This window comes from Pleurodeles waltl, chromosome 3_1 (assembly GCF_031143425.1).
Source record: "Pleurodeles waltl isolate 20211129_DDA chromosome 3_1, aPleWal1.hap1.20221129, whole genome shotgun sequence".
NCBI classification, from domain to species: Eukaryota; Metazoa; Chordata; class Amphibia; order Caudata; family Salamandridae; genus Pleurodeles; species Pleurodeles waltl.
The window spans coordinates 663,082,338-663,100,167 of NC_090440.1; the positions used below are offsets into that span (position 1 = coordinate 663,082,338).

Below are 17,830 nucleotides of genomic sequence, written 5' to 3' on the forward strand. Positions count from 1 at the left end.
ACCTATTTTGATTAGTTCATGCTGATTCATACTAATATGAACCCTTGTCTGTCCAGTAATGGTCTTCATTATGCTTTCTAAATCAGATCTTAAAAATATGTGCTTGTCATTGTTAATTTCTTACTTTTCTTCTTTCTTACATGTTGGTGCCAGATCTCCTTCTGCCATGATTGATTTTTCCCACAAATGATAACTCTATACCTTTGCACTTGAATCTGCGAGAACTACCTGGGGGACACCATCTGGTGCCGGCCTTTTGTGACAGTGGTCTGTGGTGATGAATCTTATTGCTTCCATCATGTCCTCATAGCCTTTATTTGCTGCTACTGGCTGGTCAAAATTTCAATGATGTCTGACTACTTTTTCGGAGTCTAAATCATGACCTTTTATTCACGGGACCAGAAGCTCTTAAGCTATCACTGTCACCTATTGGATGGCACTGGGTGCTTTCTTCCCACATCCACATAGTTTGCCATTGCGTGCTTAAATTTCAATGGATAACGACGTCTCTCTTAACGTAAATGAGAAATCTACTTTTGTTGGTTCTGCCTTGTAATCTGTGTGGATACTGTGATCCTACAATAGGATCATCTAATTTGTGTGACGTAAATGTAATCTAAGCTCTTAATGTTACCTTAACTTGTGCTTGTCTTACCTGGGAGCTGTATATGTGTAGTTGGCCATCAGATGGTTGACCTAATCTATAGTCCTTGATTTGTTTGTTTTGCTTTCCGACCAGTGGTGCATGTTTTCTATTACAAATTCTGCATGACCTGACAAAGTACTCACATGCTCTAACCATCTTTCTTAAAATATTTTCAGGATTTGCAAATGATCTCACTTTTTATATTTGCTTTGTTGTTAGAGAAACTGGAGCAGCTGATCCAAAACAAAGTGTTTGAAGCCGTATTTCCACTGCATGATGTAAGCAACCCATCTCAATGGTACACTTTTTCATTTATATTGAAAAGGCAGGAAGAGGAGATGTGGACACTGATAGTATGTAGGTATCAGTTGACAGGATATCAGGATTTATAAGGATAGATACATATGTGTGTGCATTTAGAGTATGGTGTTGATGTTGACAAGCAGGCAATCAGTAATGATGAAGGAGAGTGAAAGTGGTTAAATGACTCAGCAGTTGCCTCTGCTCTCCAAGCAGACTCCCGTCTTGGTGATATAGGAGACTTGCTTAATTTGAGAGAGGACATCATAAAGATTTGACCTTCCAGTTCCATCAAAAGAAACAGATTCTTTTCATATTACTTCAGGGCCAATAGGAAAAGCAGTCAAAACGATTCCAATCATAGATCACATCTGATCTAAGGAATTTACATTGAAAAATAATCCAGCTTCAGTAGCTGCTGTTGTTCCCACACTGAACAAGAAGTACCAAACACCTGATGATATCCATGCTTGCCTAATTGGTTGTCTTCTGGCTAACTGTATGGTCATGCAACTTGCCCAGGGACAGTCAATAACACATCATCACCATGCCTGAAGATTCCCCAGCATGCTCAGTTGGTCCTCCTTACACAGACTCTGCTGTGATGAAAGCTGCCCAGATACAATTGAAGACCCCATCGTAACTATGGTTTGCACCACCAGGAGACTAAATAACATTGGGAAGGAATTATCTGCAACAGCTGTGCCTTTGATTAGGGCTTACAACCAATAATACTCCTGGCCTGCTATGATATGCAGAAATTGCATCCTAATTGGACCTTGTACAGATGATAAAAAGAAAGTAGTGAAGGGTCTTCCCTCAGGAGGAGAAAGAACATCTTAAGCCATAATGGATACTGTCATAGATATCAAGACCACTGGATCCAGGCAATTAGCTGGTGCATCTGTGCTGTGTAGCCAGGGCCACCTCTTTTTCCACTGGAAGGCAAAGCTGTATGTTTAGAAATGCCCTATGATTGTGAGTCCTTATTTAGTCATCATGTTGATGAGGCTGAACAATCTATTAAATCAGATATGGACACAACAAGAGTACCAGGAGTCTTACAGCAGTGATGACCCCAGCCCTTTAGAGGAGGTAGGGGAAGGTGTCAGTACTCCTACAGAGGTGGATTTCAATCCTATAGATACCAGCTATATAGTTTGCCTGAGCAAACCTATCATCAAGAACATGTCCATCAATAGAGAACCCTGCCTCCAGCATCCTTTCACAGGAGGCTCCATATTGATGAGGAGACGGCTAATCTAACGGGAAAGTCTGATCAAGATGACTGTGACAAATTTCTGGCGATGGCCACAGCATCTCCAGGTATTCTTGTAGGAGGGAAGCTCTCTTATTACTCCAAACACTGGGCAAATAAAACATTGGAATCCCAGGTTCTGGATTTTATACAATTTGGTCACACTGTAGAATTCATACCGGAAACCTCCACCAACGCGCCCATCCAATAAAATCCATCAACATCTTTGTCTGTTGCAAGCAGAGTCTGCCTCAATGTTAAAGAAGGGAGCAAAGGAACTGTTCCCCAGCTCCCAGAGAAATGTAGATTCCCATGCAAATTTTATTTCTCAACAAGAAGAAATCATATGAATGAAGACCAATCTTAGATCTACACCAATTAAACAATTTCTCAAGAAGCAAACATTTCGATTGGTAACCTTACAGGAAGTCCCCCAACTCCTTCAAAAGGTATTACATGTCCACACTAGACCTACAGGTTCATGGTTTCTGCTATCAATTCACATTCCTCCCATTAAGACTCACGTCAACCTCAGGAATATTAACAAAGCGTGTGGCCCCAGTTGCTGCATACCTCAGAAAGCAGGGCTACTAAGTCTTTCCCAATCTTGATGACTGGCTTTTCAAGGGGCATTCATTAATGGCAACAGAAACCTCTACTAATTTAACAAGCAAGATCTTACAGTAAACAAAGACAAATCACATCTGGCTCCCCGGAAAAAAAAAGAATTGGGATCATTATTAGACATGCAATGTCTTCCCATCCAAAGAACAAATAGCATGTCTGGGCAATTTAGCGCATCAACTGCAGAAGGAAAAGAGTATAACCATCCGACTTTTCAAGCTTCTTGAAACTTAGAGGTGATGCCATCTTGCATTAATGTAATCCCAGACTGCTGACTGTACATGCAACCTTTCCAGGAAGAGCTTGACAGCCAAGGTACATTCAACTATCTTGTCACAGTAACACAGAAAATAAAACAAGCTTTGTCTTGGTGGACTCAGCACAATAATGTAGCAATTGAACTGAGGGTCCTCCAGCAGGAATCCACATTTGTATTGACAACAGATGCTTCTTGTAGGACATTAGGCTGTTGGTTGGGTAGGGTCGAGACCCCACTCAGGCAACAACCATGCTCCTTGTCAGGGTGAACCACAAAAGTCACTAAATTAATGTCTGCTTAACTATCCAGTAGTGTGGCACAAAAACAGTCAGGCGTAAATTAGCACTGTGTTAAGTATTTATGCAGCACACAAGTAGAAGTAAAGTGAAAACACAACACAAGAAAGAAATCCCAAAACAGTTTTCAGGAGAACCAGAGATATGCAATTTTAAAGTTTAACAAAAAAGTAGCACCAAGAAGGATCATGCATGAACTGTGGGTATCTGGTCGAGCTAGACTGAGACAAAGTCACAAGTTCTGCACAACCACAATGGAGTGTGGGCCAGATACAGGGACCAGGTTGGTCTCGCTGAAAAAGTTACCTTGTCAAAGTCATGCACAGAGTTCAGAAAATCAGGATTTCACAGGATGAGCTCAGCTGATGTCAGCCAGGGGTCCAGGAACTGGAGAGACAGCTCTTGGGGATCAGGAACTCACTCCAGCAGAAGCCAGAAGGGCTGAGGTGGGCCATTTGCAGCAGGGCAGTTGGACAGTTGTAGGGAGACCTCTGGTGCTTGCTGCGTCCCTGTAGCTCAGAACAAAAGGTCAGCCAACTGACCCTTTAAGCCACTCAGGTTGGCCTGGGATGAGGGGAGCAGTGCGAGTCTTCCAGAGCAGGGCAGGCCTCAAGCAGCAGGCAGTCGTTTGGGGAGCAAGGTAGGCCTCAAGCAACAGGGCAGTCCTCTGAATAACAAGTCAAGCCTCAAACAGTGGGGCAGTCCTCTGGGGAACAAGTCAGGCCTCGAGCAGCAGGGTAGTACTCTGAAGTACAAGGGAGTCCTTCTGGGGGTCCTATGCAGGATCAGGAGTGAATTGAAGGATTGGTCTGAGAATCAAATATTTATACCTGCTGCCAGTCAGTGAAATGGGAGAAACATCTAGGTCCTTCTAAATGGGGGGTGTAGCTTGGTGAGTAAGACTGAGGGTGGGATGAGCTTCAGATTTCTCGACAATCATGGTGGCATATAATGTTGAAATATGTTATATGACAAGCAGAGGGGCTTTAACAGCAGTGTAAAGGGAAGGGAATGCGGATTGGTAGGAGTACTAAGTGAGGAAAAACAATATTTTGCAAACAAACTTAATTTGTGAAGACTTTCGAAACACAGAAAGAGAGAGACTTTTTTTTTATTTTTGTCTCTTTGTATGCAAACATTTCTAGTGAAAACCAACAAACCCCTCACCATACCTGACTGAATGCACCTGTACCCAACTATTTACCAGATAATATATTTATTACGGGGTGTAAAACCCCAAACAACCCCTTAAAGCTACACCCTGCTTCTACATCTGGCTTCTGGAAACTTCCCCCCCTTCCACTGCCCAGGGTCTAAGAGGTCTAGGGTGGCAAAAGACCAGTTTGAAGTTCTTTGTGAGTGTGATGTAGGTAGCTCCTTTCATATGTAATTGGGGCTTGGCCCCACATATCCTGGCAGGAAGGCCCATCCTGCCAACACCTAATCACTCTTTGTGTCTGTGAAGAATACTCAAAGGCCATATGCCATGCTAATCATAGTCCAGTGTGCCAGGACACAGGCTGCAGGCACCAAATAGTTAGAGCAAGAGAACGCCAACTTTCAAAAAGTATCATTTTCAGAATTGTGACTTAAAATCTGACTTTACCATTAAAGAGAGTTTTAAATTTCAATTCTTTTGAGACTAAACATGGCATTTCTCTCTCAGAGGATCTCCATTGATAGTCATAAGCACCGAATAGTCCTGCCCATGTGCAGGGATCCAGGAGCACTTCTTTAAAATATGTCTTCTTAAGTGTAGATTTTTTTTCTTCAATAAGGACTGGAGAAACACTTAAGATATGATTATTTTGCAGCCTATAAGAAAGGCTACATTGGCCAATTTCTTCAGAGTGTATTTTAAAAAGAGTCATATATATATATATATATATATATATATATATATATACATACATATGTACATTTATATGCAACTTAATTGGAATGGAGATAATTGACAGTTTAAATCTCTTTCATAAACCCTTTTTTAAAGGAGAAAAATGAAGGAAGAAAGGAAATGTAGTCCTATAGGAAGCGTCTGCGCCTTTAAGGACCCAGAGCCCACCAGTATCTCATCATGTCCAGCAGGTGGCAGTTTCCTCATTTCTTTTTTCTAGATCCTGGTGACAGGATCTTGGAGCACTGAGCTCGGTATTTTTGGCTTATTTTCTTCTGAAAGCTCACTTGGAAATTTTTGACAACTGTTTCACTCAACAGATTTTGTCTGTTCCAGTGTTTATCTGTCATTTTCTGATAGAAAATATTGTTTCTTAGTCAAATAACATGTCATCTTCATTTGACAAGCGTGCTGCCTGTGAAAGAACGAAGGCCAAGTCAGTCCTTCATGATGTCTGCATCATCTGCCTTCCTGACACATGTTCACACTGAAGGAACTTTTCCAGTTGCACCCTGAGGGAAAGGGAGAAGACTTCCGTCCATGGAGCAGAGGAGTGATGCAATCAGCAGCGGGTGCAATCTGAAGGTGGGATGTAAAGAGCGAGGAGAGAGTAAGTCCTTTACCTGGGATCTTCCACCTTCCCCTGAGGACTCCAAGCATGGGAGATCCAAAAAGAGAAGCTACCAGCAAAGATGATGTTATTCCAGGTTGACGTCGAGGACATAGACATTGAGACTAGGTGCAGTTCCCACATGTTCACTGTTGAACGCTGGGTTAACGTTGATGCGAAGGAGGTCGATGTTGAGGGACACTACGGCGTTGAGAGGAAGATGAACTCTGACATTGAGAAGTCTCTTGATGTTGAGACATAGGAGGCAGTCAACGCTGAGACATAGGAGGCAGTTGACATAGAAGGGTACGTCGACGTCGAGGCATTCCATAGGAGTCAGAAAGTCAAGACCACAATGTCTACCATCTAATTTTGACTCTTGAGTACTCGAGGGTGTATTCCTCATCATCGCCTATAGTACTTCCAGCTTCTCTGCCACCTCTTCCTACACCTCCTCCTCCTAATGCGCCAGTGCCTCTTCCACCACAGACACCTGTGGAAGCACCTCTGGCGGTGATACCTGCTACTGTCTCCCCGAGATCTAGAGATCCTCATACTGGTTCCCCGCATAGATCTAGAGTGTGATCATCTTTAAGACATCGGTCTTGGCTCTCTTCTTCAAAACAATTGTCCTGTCATTCACACCATTACAATCATAAGTCCAGGTCTAGATCCAGGACAAGGTCACAGCACAGACCAACTTATTCCACTTCCTTCTCCAGGGCAGGAAGATATTCTCCCACTTTGTCTGACTCTCCTCAAACAAGAGTTTCTCCGATCAATGATGTCAATACTTTTCAGGGGGTACTTGTAAGAGGAGCATCAAAACTGAATATTCCATGTCTGCCCCGACATTATCAACGTTGGTGATTTTTGAGACGCTTCACCAAAGAGCGGCGTCCAGACCTCTCCTAACCCTAGTCCCTGTGGTATTTGAACCAGCAATGGAAATCCTCTTCACTTAGGCTGCAGCCAAATCAGCTCCGCTGAGGCTCCAGGAAAAAGACCTCAGGAACATGACCTGTTATTTCTCTGTTCTGACCCACCACCTGATTCTGTGGTCATTCTAGCTGCTAACAAAGAGCATTCTACCATTCCTTCATCTTCAGTTCCTCCGGACTAGGAGAGTAAAAAGCTTGATTCTGTAGGACGTAAGGTGTGTTGTACGGGGGCTACAATAACTAAAGCAGCCAGCGCGCCTGCCCTGATGGGCAGGTATGACACAGCTTTACAGGATTCCCCGCAACCGTTTTGCAGCTACCTACTTAGGGATCGAACAGAAGACTTCCTTGAGATTGTCAGTGAGGGCATGATGGTCTCGAATTAAATAATTAGCGCTGCTGCAGACTTCACTATTCGCATCCCATGAGTACTGTCATGGAGTACCCCTTATACGGCATTCTTGGCTTTGACTAACAGCTCTTATACCAGAATCTCAACAGCAAATCATGAGTCTGCCTTTCTCTGGTAACACCTTATTCGGAGTCATACAGATGATGAGATTACTCTGATGAAGTCCAAGATGGAGACCTTAAAGGAGGTAGGATTAGAGAAATGTAAGGAACAACCTAGACAAACTTACAAGCCTTATGATTGACGGTTCTACCCACAGAGGGTTCAAACCCCTCCATGGTACCATGAGCACCACCAACAGCAACATGAACGACCTTTCCAACAACACCAACAACGTCAACCCAAAGGCTTTCGAGCCCAAGCAGGAAAGCCTCCAGCAGATTCTAAGCAATGAACCTCTGCTTCGATGTCTTTTGTTACCCACTCCGGTAGGGGGAAGTATCTCTCATTTTGTGACAAAGTGGCAATCCATCACAAAAGACACCTGGGTTATGAATATTGTACAGAATGGGTTTTGTCTCAGGTTTACCAGCCCTGCACTAAATATTCAACCAATACCATCCAATACACATCTGCAGGTGCTGAGATCAGAACATCCTTCTGCAGAAGCATGTGGTGGAGCTCGTTTCTCCCCTCCCATGAGGGACATGCTCCTGTTGAGCCCATTCTTAAGTCCTCATCACAACACCTTTCTTGGAAAGTTGCCTTACTTGTAGCTATCATGTAACCCCTGTATGGTTAGCGATATTCAGGCATTATGTTCCCAAGAACGATACACAGTTTTCTATAGTAGTAAAGTGGTTTTGAGGACATATCCAAAATTCTTGGCGAAGGTGATTTTGGATTTTCACATTAATCAGACCATCTTTCTTTCCTTCAGCACCCTTTTACACAAGCTAAAAGGACTCCTCAAACTCTAGATGTCAGGCGAGTCTTGACATTTTATCCGGACAAGACTAAAGAGATCCGCAGGTGGGACCAATTGCTTGTTAATTATGGGCTCGTCTGTACAGGTTTAGCTATGTCTAAAAAGTCTATATCAGGATGGATAGTGTTTTGCATTCTGTTATGCTATCAGAAAGCTAACAAAGTCCTGTCCGCTAGACCTAAATCTTATGCCACTAGAGGGAAAGTGGCTACAGCTGCTTTAATGAAGAACAACCAATTGCTGAAATTTGTATTTAGCAACGTGGAGATCTGTTCACACTTTTGCCAGACACTGTTGTTTGGATTCAGATGCTAGAACAGATGCTCAAGTACGGCAGGCTTCCCTGAGAAATGTGTTTGCTTAACCTGGTCTGTCATTAGTCTCTGTTGCTTTTTCCACTGCAGTTTTTGAGGATGCGCTTGCTACTCTATTCAGTGCAGATGACTAGCAATTGAGGTTCCCTGTGAGTGCAGGAATGGTTTCTTACCTGTAATCCTAGTTCTTTTTCAGGGGAATCTCCATTAAACTCGTATATAGGAGGCACACCAGCCTCAGAATGACATATAAATGAAGGGGCCAATTGAGAGACAGCCAAAAGCAGCACAAAAGAGCATTATGGTTCATAGAGCTACTCCTCCACTCAGAACAGTATCCAATTCCACTCCCATTTCTGCAGAGTCTTCTATCTTCCAACAAAGGTCAGATCTTTCACCCGAACCCAGAGGCATTGCGTTTGTCTGCTTGGCTCCTGAATACAATGAATACCACCTCTTATACATTCCTGATGACTGAAGAAAATTGTATCCAAATCTAGAGTAATACAACATATGGAGCAAAATGGAAGCACTTCTATGCGTGTACAGGGGCAAACAAAACTGCTTGCATCCATTTACTTCTGCCCCACATGTGATGAAACAGTGGGTTAGCCATCCCTCCGGTTTAATAGACTCATAAAATATTTTTTGGGAGGCCTTTTTTAGAGCCTTTCCTTTACTGAGACATCTAGCATCTCCATGGCAACTGAAAACTGATATGCCAACATATGAGCAATCTGTTTGAACAGATACACAAAGCGGCATTAAAATATCTACCTTGGAAAATCCTCCTCCTTTTGGCCTCAAATAAGGGAAATGTAAGCATTTACAATTAGGGAACCCTCATTTTATCCCCAAAGTGTAATCAGACTTCAATTTGGATAAACCCGTAGTTCTTAAAAAAAAATTCAAGAATCCCGTTAATACAGCAGAAAGAACATTTCAAACCATGGGTGTAAGAAGATGACTAAAATTTTATTTAGACAAGACAAAACGCTTCAAGTTGACTAACCAGCTTCTTTTAGCTTTTTCTTCTCCCAGAAAAGGACAATCTCTATCAAAGCAAAGAATATCTCACTGGGTATCTGTGGACATAGTGTACTCTCATAAGAAGTCTGGCTGTCCTTTACAAGTGAACTACTCATTCTACAAGAAGTGTGTCTACATTAACTACCATGTTAGCTGGAGTGCCTCTTAAAGACGTTTGCAGGAGACAACCTGGAAAACAGGCATATGTATACTCAGTGTTGCTGTTTCGACTTAACAGTTCAGAGAGATGGTGTAGTGAGACAGGCGGTTCTATGACATCTCTTTTATTGAAGTGAGCCATTTTGATATTTTAATTACCTACCATCCACTTTAAAATATTTACTGTGTGGCTTATTGCTCTGATTCAGATATGTGAATCTATGAAAGATCGCATTCTGGAGAAGAAAAAGATTGCTTACCTGTAACTGTATTTCTCCTGTCTTTGACTCTTTCAAAGATTCACATGCAGCCCATCCTCCTCCCCAATTCAGGCTCACCTATTTATTATGTCCCAAAGTTGACGTAAAGTTGCAATGGAATCTGGGGTGTGGTGGCCTCTTAGGGAAGTGGTGTTCTATGAGCCTGCTTCTGGTTGGTTGAAGTTTGGTTCTTTTGGAATTATGTGAATAGGCTAATAATAATGTGACCATGTTTAAACTTGTTAGACTTTTTTTGTGTATTTTCTTATTTATTTATGTTTATTTATTATTTGCTTAAAACAAATATTAATAACTTAACCAACACACCATCCACCTTACATCTCGATTTCTGGCCTATTCCCCCCGTAATGTCCCATCTATTCATATTTATTAAATACCTTCCAATTGTACTATATTTTGTCCTAGTGTCACGTTACCAAGTGGTAAAAAGATTCCTCTCACTGCGGTCCAATTAACATTTAGTCCATCCAGTTATCCCCCATATGCATCCCATTCTCCCCATTTCTTTTCGAATTGCTTCATACTCCCACGTTCTTTGAAGATTTCTTTTTCCATCAGTTTGCAGAATTCCATCCCTCCCACCCAGTCTCTGTGGGTAGAAGGGGGTTCCTGACCCCCATCTCTGTGTAATATCCTGTTTTGCAACTATACAGCCCAGGTTAGTCAAGTGTTTGTGGTAGCGTGTATGGTCAGAGGCTCCCCACACCCCAAGCCGTGCCAGTTTTGCTGTTAGTTCTGTTAGACTATGTTTAATATTAGACTGCTCACTTTGTCTACTGTGGGACATCCAGCTTAATGACAGCGATGATTCAGCATGTGAATCTATGAAAGATACTAGATTAAAGAGCTATAGCTGCAGGAAAGTAACCATTTTCTTTTGGCAGATGTAATTCCTGTCTAAAGAGTGGGCTTCTCTCGTACTGTAGGTGGAATGCAGCTCACACCTGTGCAGCAATGGTTGGTAACAGCATAATCCCATCTACAGGAGCTGCCTTGCGGCTGTTAGGGTTTCACCTTCACATAACTGACCTTCTAAGCGGTCATGTGTTCTCCACTTGTGGCATTATGCACTATCTTTGAGCATGTTGAGCTTGTTTTGAAGCAATGGCAGCTCTGAAGGTGTAGAGTCCTTATGCAGAGCTTAAACGTCATCTTTGCTAAGGAAGGTAAGTTTTCCGTATTAACTCACACCACTCGATGTCTGACCCATTTTTTCCCCTCATGTCTTGCCCACAGTAATTGCAGTTTTGCATCCCTCTATGAGCCATACCCTTCTTCCTGTGCCATATATATCTGTATTTACTGCCTCTGCTGAACAAATTTGCCTCAGCATCCTACCGTACTTGCTTCCTACTTTATGAGGATGGCGATAAACTGGGTCCAATTTCATTGTTTTTTAATGTATCAGTTTTTCAATAGATGAGCTACAATGTGGAAATAAAAACCTAATCCAATCAACCAATATAAGAGAACAATAAAGAACTGGAACTGAAAAGCCTCAACACCCATCAGCTGCCTCATATTGAGTGCATCCACCCTTTGTTTGTTCCATATCATTAGGCTACCCCTGTGGAGCATGTTCGGTATACAATCCCTAAGAGACATTCATCAACACATGTACAGGTAGCGTCCCTGCAGACAACAACGATGTTAACGTTGGGAGCACTGGGACAGAGAGAGCACAATTTTACCAACATATGACAGAGACCCCTGGAAGCATTTAAGTGGATTTTCAACAGTGTGACTGGGGAATTCTCATAAAAGTATCTCACAGATTATGGCAGATTTAGCACATAGGCTTCTCAGAGTGTTGCTACTGCAGAACACCCATTCACACCATTAACCTAACCCCTCAATACTGTAGCAGAGGAAGCCCTCCCATGTACGGCCTCTGTTTCATTAATACAAACACCATATCCAGGAACTTGATGTACAGTTTCAGTTTCCTCCTATAGGAGATCTGACCTAGGAGACAAATCCAAAGAGTTATGCAGATAATGGATCCCTGAAGCAGTCACCTAAACTAAAGTGATATAAGCCCAGGCTGTCTGAATCCATGCACGGGTCCAGACAATATGAATAAAGTAGGCATAGGATGTACAGCATCTTAGACTGCAGTGCGAAATGATGCTGTATATGCCTGGTGACTTAGAGATGGGCAGATAGGTGTGGTGAAAATGATTAAACGGTATGTATTTAAGTCGAAGTACTGTGCAGGCAGAGAATATGGTGTATTCAGAGTTTGCGGTGTGAAGAAACAGTGTGGAGGTGATTCCCAGCTACTACATTTCCGAGGAGTGGGGAAGGGGTTCGCCCATTGGGAAATTGGTATGATGCTGTGTGTACCAGTGCAAGGACTGGTGAGATACTCAAGAGGGTGGGAGATGGAGGACACAGTGTCAGACTGGGACAGAAAATAGGTCCAGGGCAACAAAATAAAAGTAACCCCAATTAGTGAATTAGATACCTAACAAAAGTGGCCCATGTGTGCAAATTGGATCAGTTACACTCAGGGGCGTAGGAGACAATACATTTCTGGGTGGGACAGGGACAGCCTTGGGGACTTTCAATCAACCCTATACAAATCGCTTGTTGTTTACGAACTGTAGGCTCCGATAAATATACACAATCATATATATTGGAAGTGAACTAGGGAGAAAGGAAGGCATGTTTTCACAGTCTGAAAGTATCTTTTATTGTTATTTACATTCACAAAGTAATTAGCTCAAATGTGAAAATAACATGTTGATTAACCTTGCATCTTCATGCACCAATCAAATCAAGGTAGGAGTGTAAAAAAGGAGAACATACCCTTTGCGCCCCACACTCACCATGCCCTTCGCCTCATGCCAATTGGAACCGCACTGGAGAGATCAAAAGCGATTAGGTACAATAGTTGTAAACTGTGCTCGGAAACCATAGTTCTAATAACACTTCTACTCCAGTGTGTGATCTTGGGAAGCTCAGCTCCACATCAGTCATAACTAGTATAATTTCAACTGAAGAAGCTCTTGGAGTTACAGGCTATATAATCATGGATTCTCTAATCTCTGTATAAACTGCAGTCACTAATTTCTTTAGAAACGGCTGTTTGTGATGCACCAAGTCACAGCTTGTAAAGAAAAGACATTCACTGATTATAAAGAAAAGACATCAGAAAATGACTATGATAGGGTTATTACAGTTGAGTTCTGACATTACAATGCCTTCTGCCAGAGCTAGCAGCCAAGGTAAAAGGCAAATCAGGTCACAGAGCATAATTAATGCAGATGTTTAAAGCAAAAAATTGAATGTTGCTTTTCTTTCTTCTGCTCTACTTTAATAGCTTGGAATGACAGAAGCTATGCACTAAGGTTTTAAGTGGTTTGTGGGAAGGTTGGTGGTGTGACCATGTATTATATGGGGTAAATCGAGAAAGACTGTTATTCGGGCATTACACAAGTTATCTGGATGACCCAATGTTGCCAATTACAAGAAAAATGTAAAAAGTAACCTATATAGTACAGTGGTTTGGAGGAGGCTGGCCTGGTTTGTAGTGGGTACCTACGGTACTTACACCTTATACCACGTCCAGTTATCCCTTATTAGTGAAATGTAGGCAGTGTCTAGACGCCAGGCTCTCTAGGGATGGCTGTAGCCAAGGCTTATCTAGGAGACATGCAAAGCTCATGCAATACCACTGTAGTCACACAGTACTCACACACATAAAAGAAAATACTCAGTGTTACAAAAATAAAGGTACTTTATTTTAGTGACACAAATGCCAAAAATACCATAGAGACTATACTCCCTTAGGAGGTAAGTTATACACCAATTATATACACTAGTATGCAGCAATAGCAATAAAAACAGTTAGAAAACAGTGCAATTAGTGAAAATCACAATGGTTAGAAATGGGCCTAGGGGAAACACAAACCATGTACTAAGAAAGTGGAATGCAAATGTCGGTTTCCCACCTAGGCAAGTGTGGTGTGTAGAGGGGCACTGGGAGTATTAGAAACACCAAAGGTAAGTAATAGAACCCACCTCAGATCCCAGGAAAGCAGGAGCAAATCACAGTAACTTTCCTAGAACACACAAGAACACGAGAAAGAAGATAATGCAAGAACCAGAAGATACTTCAAGACACAAAGGGTGGATTCCTGGACCTAAAGACCTGTGGAAGAATGGGTGTAGGAAGTTGGCTCTGTATGCACTATTTCAAAGTAAGGAATAGTATGCACAGAGTCCAAGGGTTCCCCTTAGAGGTAAGATAGTGGCAAAAAGAGATAATACTAATGCTCTATTTTGTGGTAGTGTGGTCGAGCAGTAGGCTTATCAAAGGAGTAGTGTTAAGCATTTGTTGTACATACACACAGGCAATAAATGAGGAACACACACTCAGAGACAAATCCAAGCCAATAGGTTTTGTTATAGAAAAATATCTTTTCTTAGTTTATTTTAAGAACCACAGGTTCAAATTCTACATGTAATATCTCATTTGAAAGGTATTGCAGGTAAGTACTTTAGGAACTTTGAATCATTACATTAGCATGTATACTTTTCACATAAAACACAATAGCTGTTTTAAAAGTGGACACTGCAATTTTCACAGTTCCTGGGGAGGTAAGTTTTTGTTAGTTTTTGTCAGGTAAGTAAATCACTTACAAGTCTCAGGTTTGGGTCCAAGGTAGCCCACCGTTGGGGGTTCAGGGCAACCCCAAAGTTACCACACCAGCAGCTCAGGGCCGGTCAGGTGCAGAGGTCAAAGAGGTGCCCAAAACGCATAGGCTTCAATGGAGAGAAGGGGGTGCCCCGGTTCCGGTCTGCCAGCAGGTAAGTACCCGCGTCTTCGGAGGGCAGACAAGGGGGGTTTTGTAGGGCACCGGGGGGGACACAAGTTCACACAAAAAGTACACCCTCAGCGGCACTGGGGCGGCCGGGTGCAGTGTAGAAACAAGCGTCGGGTTTTCAATGTAAATCAATGAGAGATCAAGGGATCTCTTCAGCGTTGCAGGCAGGCAAGGGGGGGCTCCTCGGGGTAGCCACCACCTGGGCAAGGGAGAGGGCCTCCTGGGGGTCACTCCTGCACAGGAGTTCCGTTCCTTTCGGTGCTGGGGGCTGCGGGTGCAGAGTCTTTTCCAGCCGTCGGGAAATGGAGTTCCGGCAGTCGCGGTCAGGGGGAGCCTCGGGATTCCCTCTGCAGGCGTCGCTGTGGGGGCTCACGGGGGACAACTTTGGTTACTCACGGACTCGGAGTCGCCGGAGGGTCCTCCCTGAGGTGTTGGTTCTCCACCAGTCGAGTCGGGGTCGCCGGGTGCAGTGTTGCAAGTCTCACGCTTCTTGCGGGGAGTTGCAGGGGTCTTTAAATCTGCTCCTTGAAACAAAGTCGCAGTTCTTTTGGAGCAGTGCCGCTGTCCTCTGGAGTTTCTTGGTCTCTTGGAAGCAGGGCAGTCCTCTGAGGATTCAGAGGTCGCTGGTCCTGGAGAAAGCGTCGCTGGAGCAGGGGTCTTTAGAAGGCAGGAGACAGGCCGGTAGGACTGGGGCCAAAGCAGTTGGTGTCTTCTTTCTTCTTCTGCAGGGGTTTTCAGCTCAGCAGTCTTCTTCTTCGGTAAGTTGCAGGAATCTAAATTCTTAGGTTCAGGGGAGCCCTTAAATACTAAATTTAAGGGCGTGTTTAGGTCTGGGGGGTTAGTAGCCAATGGCTACTAGCCCTGAGGGTGGGAACACCCTCTTTGTGCCTCCTCCCAAGGGGAGGGGGTCACATCCCTAATCCTATTGGGGAATCCTCCATCTTCAAGATGGAGGATTTCTAAAAGTTAGAGTCACTTCAGCTCAGGACACCTTAGGGGCTGTCCTGACGGGCCAGTGACTCCTCCTTGTTATTCTCATTATTTTCACCGGCCTTGCCGCCAAAAGTGGGGGCCGTGGCCGGAGGGGGCGGGCAACTCCACTAGCTGGAGTGTCCTGCGGTGCTGGCACAAAGGGGTGAGCCTTTGAGGCTCACCGCCAGGTGTGACAGCTCCTGCCTGGGGGAGGTGTTAGCATCTCCACCCAGTTCAGGCTTTGTTACTGGCCTCAGAGTGACAAAGGCACTCTCCCCATGGGGCCAGCAACATATCTCGGTTGTGGCAGGCTGCTGGAACCAGTCAGCCTACACAGATAGTCGGTTAAGGTTTCAGGGGGCACCTCTAAGGTGCCCTCTGGGGTGTATTTCACAATAAAATGTACACTGGCATCAGTGTGCATTTATTGTGCTGAGAAGTTTGATACCAAACTTCCCAGTTTTCAGTGTAGCCATTATGGTGCTGTGGAGTTCGTGTAAAACAGACTCCCAGACCATATACTCTTATGGCTACCCTGCACTTACAATGTCTAAGGTATTGCTTAGACACTGTAGGGGCACAGTGATCATGCACTGGTGCCCTCACCTATGGTATAGTGCACCCTGCCTTAGGGCTGTAAGGCCTGCTAGAGGGGTGACTTATCTATACCTGCATAGGTAGTGAGAGGCTGGCATGGCACCCTGAGGGGAGTGCCATGTCGACTTACTCGTTTTGTTCTCACCAGCACACACAATCTGGCAAGCAGGGTGTCTGTGCTGAGTGAGGGGTCTCCAGGGTGGCATAAGATATGCTGCAGCCCTTAGAGACCTTCCTTGGCATCAGGGCCCTTGGTACCAGGGGTACCATTTACAAGGGACTTATCTGGATGCCAGGGTGTGCCAATTGTGGATACAAAAGTACAGGTTAGGGAAAGAACACTGGTGCTGGGGCCTGGTTAGCAGGCCTTAGCACACTTTCAATTCAAAACATAGCATCAGCAAAGGCAAAAAGTCAGGGGGTAACCATGCCAAGGAGGCATTTCCTTACAATGGGACTAAGTCCAAGAAGCACAGAAGAGTCCAGGGAGGACAAGAGCCCCTGCTAACCCAAATCAAGGTGCAAAAGAAGAACCACTGGTGAAGAACAACAGTCAGTACTGCACCCAAGAAGATGGATGCGGATTTGTGGTTGGTGCAGATGATATCCCATACCGGATGGATGATTGCAGTCTGGTTTGCATCTCTGGATTCCACCAACAAGCCTTGGCACAGGCAAAGCTCATGGTTAGTGGCAAATGGCACTGCCCGGGACCAGGAGGGACCTAGTGGACTCTACCCAGGAGGAGGAGTCAGAGGGGGCTCTCAGCAACTCAGAGAGCCCACAGAATACCAGCCAGTGCACACAGAAGTCCCCCAGCACGGGGAGAAAGGAGTTGCAAAAGGAGGCTCACGCAGCACAAAAACAAAGGATCCCACGCCGCCAGAGAACCACTCAGGAAGCTGTGCATCTCAGGAAGGAGTGCTGGGGGCCAGAGCTACATTGTGCACAAATAATTTCATTGAAGGATGCCACACACCTTGGCAACTGAAAAACACGTGGTGCACGGGGTACTGTCTTGCATGAGAAGGCAAGCTCTTACCTCCACCAAAGTTGGACAGTAGGACGTCAGGACCATCGGGACCACTTCAGTTTACCACCCGTGATGCAGGATCCATGCAACTCGTCAGGAGAGGGGACCCATGCAGATGGTCATTGCTGCAGAGAGGTGCCTGCTGAAGCAGGGGAGTGACTCCTTCACTTCAAGGGAGATTCGTTCATTCTTCTGGTGCAGACTGAAGACAGGCTGTCCTCTGAGGATGCACGACCGGGAAACAGTTGCATTTGCTGGCAAGAGCTGAAGATACAATGTTGCAGAAGTCGTCTTTGCTTCGTTGTTGCAGTTTGTGGAGTTCCTGGAGGGTCCAGATGCAGTTTCTTCAGTGAGAAGGTGAAGTAAAGGATGCAGAGGATTCCTGCTGGGGTCTTGCAATCTGAATCTGAAGAACCTCCCAAAGGAGAGACCCTAAATAGCCCTG

The 17,830-nt window shown here is 44.2% G+C and overlaps 1 protein-coding gene across 4 annotated transcripts in view; it reads left to right on the top strand.

Annotated features, from left to right (window-relative positions):
* Nucleotides 1–17,830, top strand: part of ANO9 (anoctamin 9) — a 386,417-nt gene that overhangs the window by 165,302 nt on the left and 203,285 nt on the right. For all 4 annotated transcript variants that reach the window (XM_069223191.1, XM_069223192.1, XM_069223193.1 and 1 more), the window contains one exon: nucleotides 866–924. In XM_069223191.1, the coding sequence (XP_069079292.1) occupies nucleotides 866–924 (59 nt within the window). The remainder of the gene's footprint in view (nucleotides 1–865; nucleotides 925–17,830) is intronic.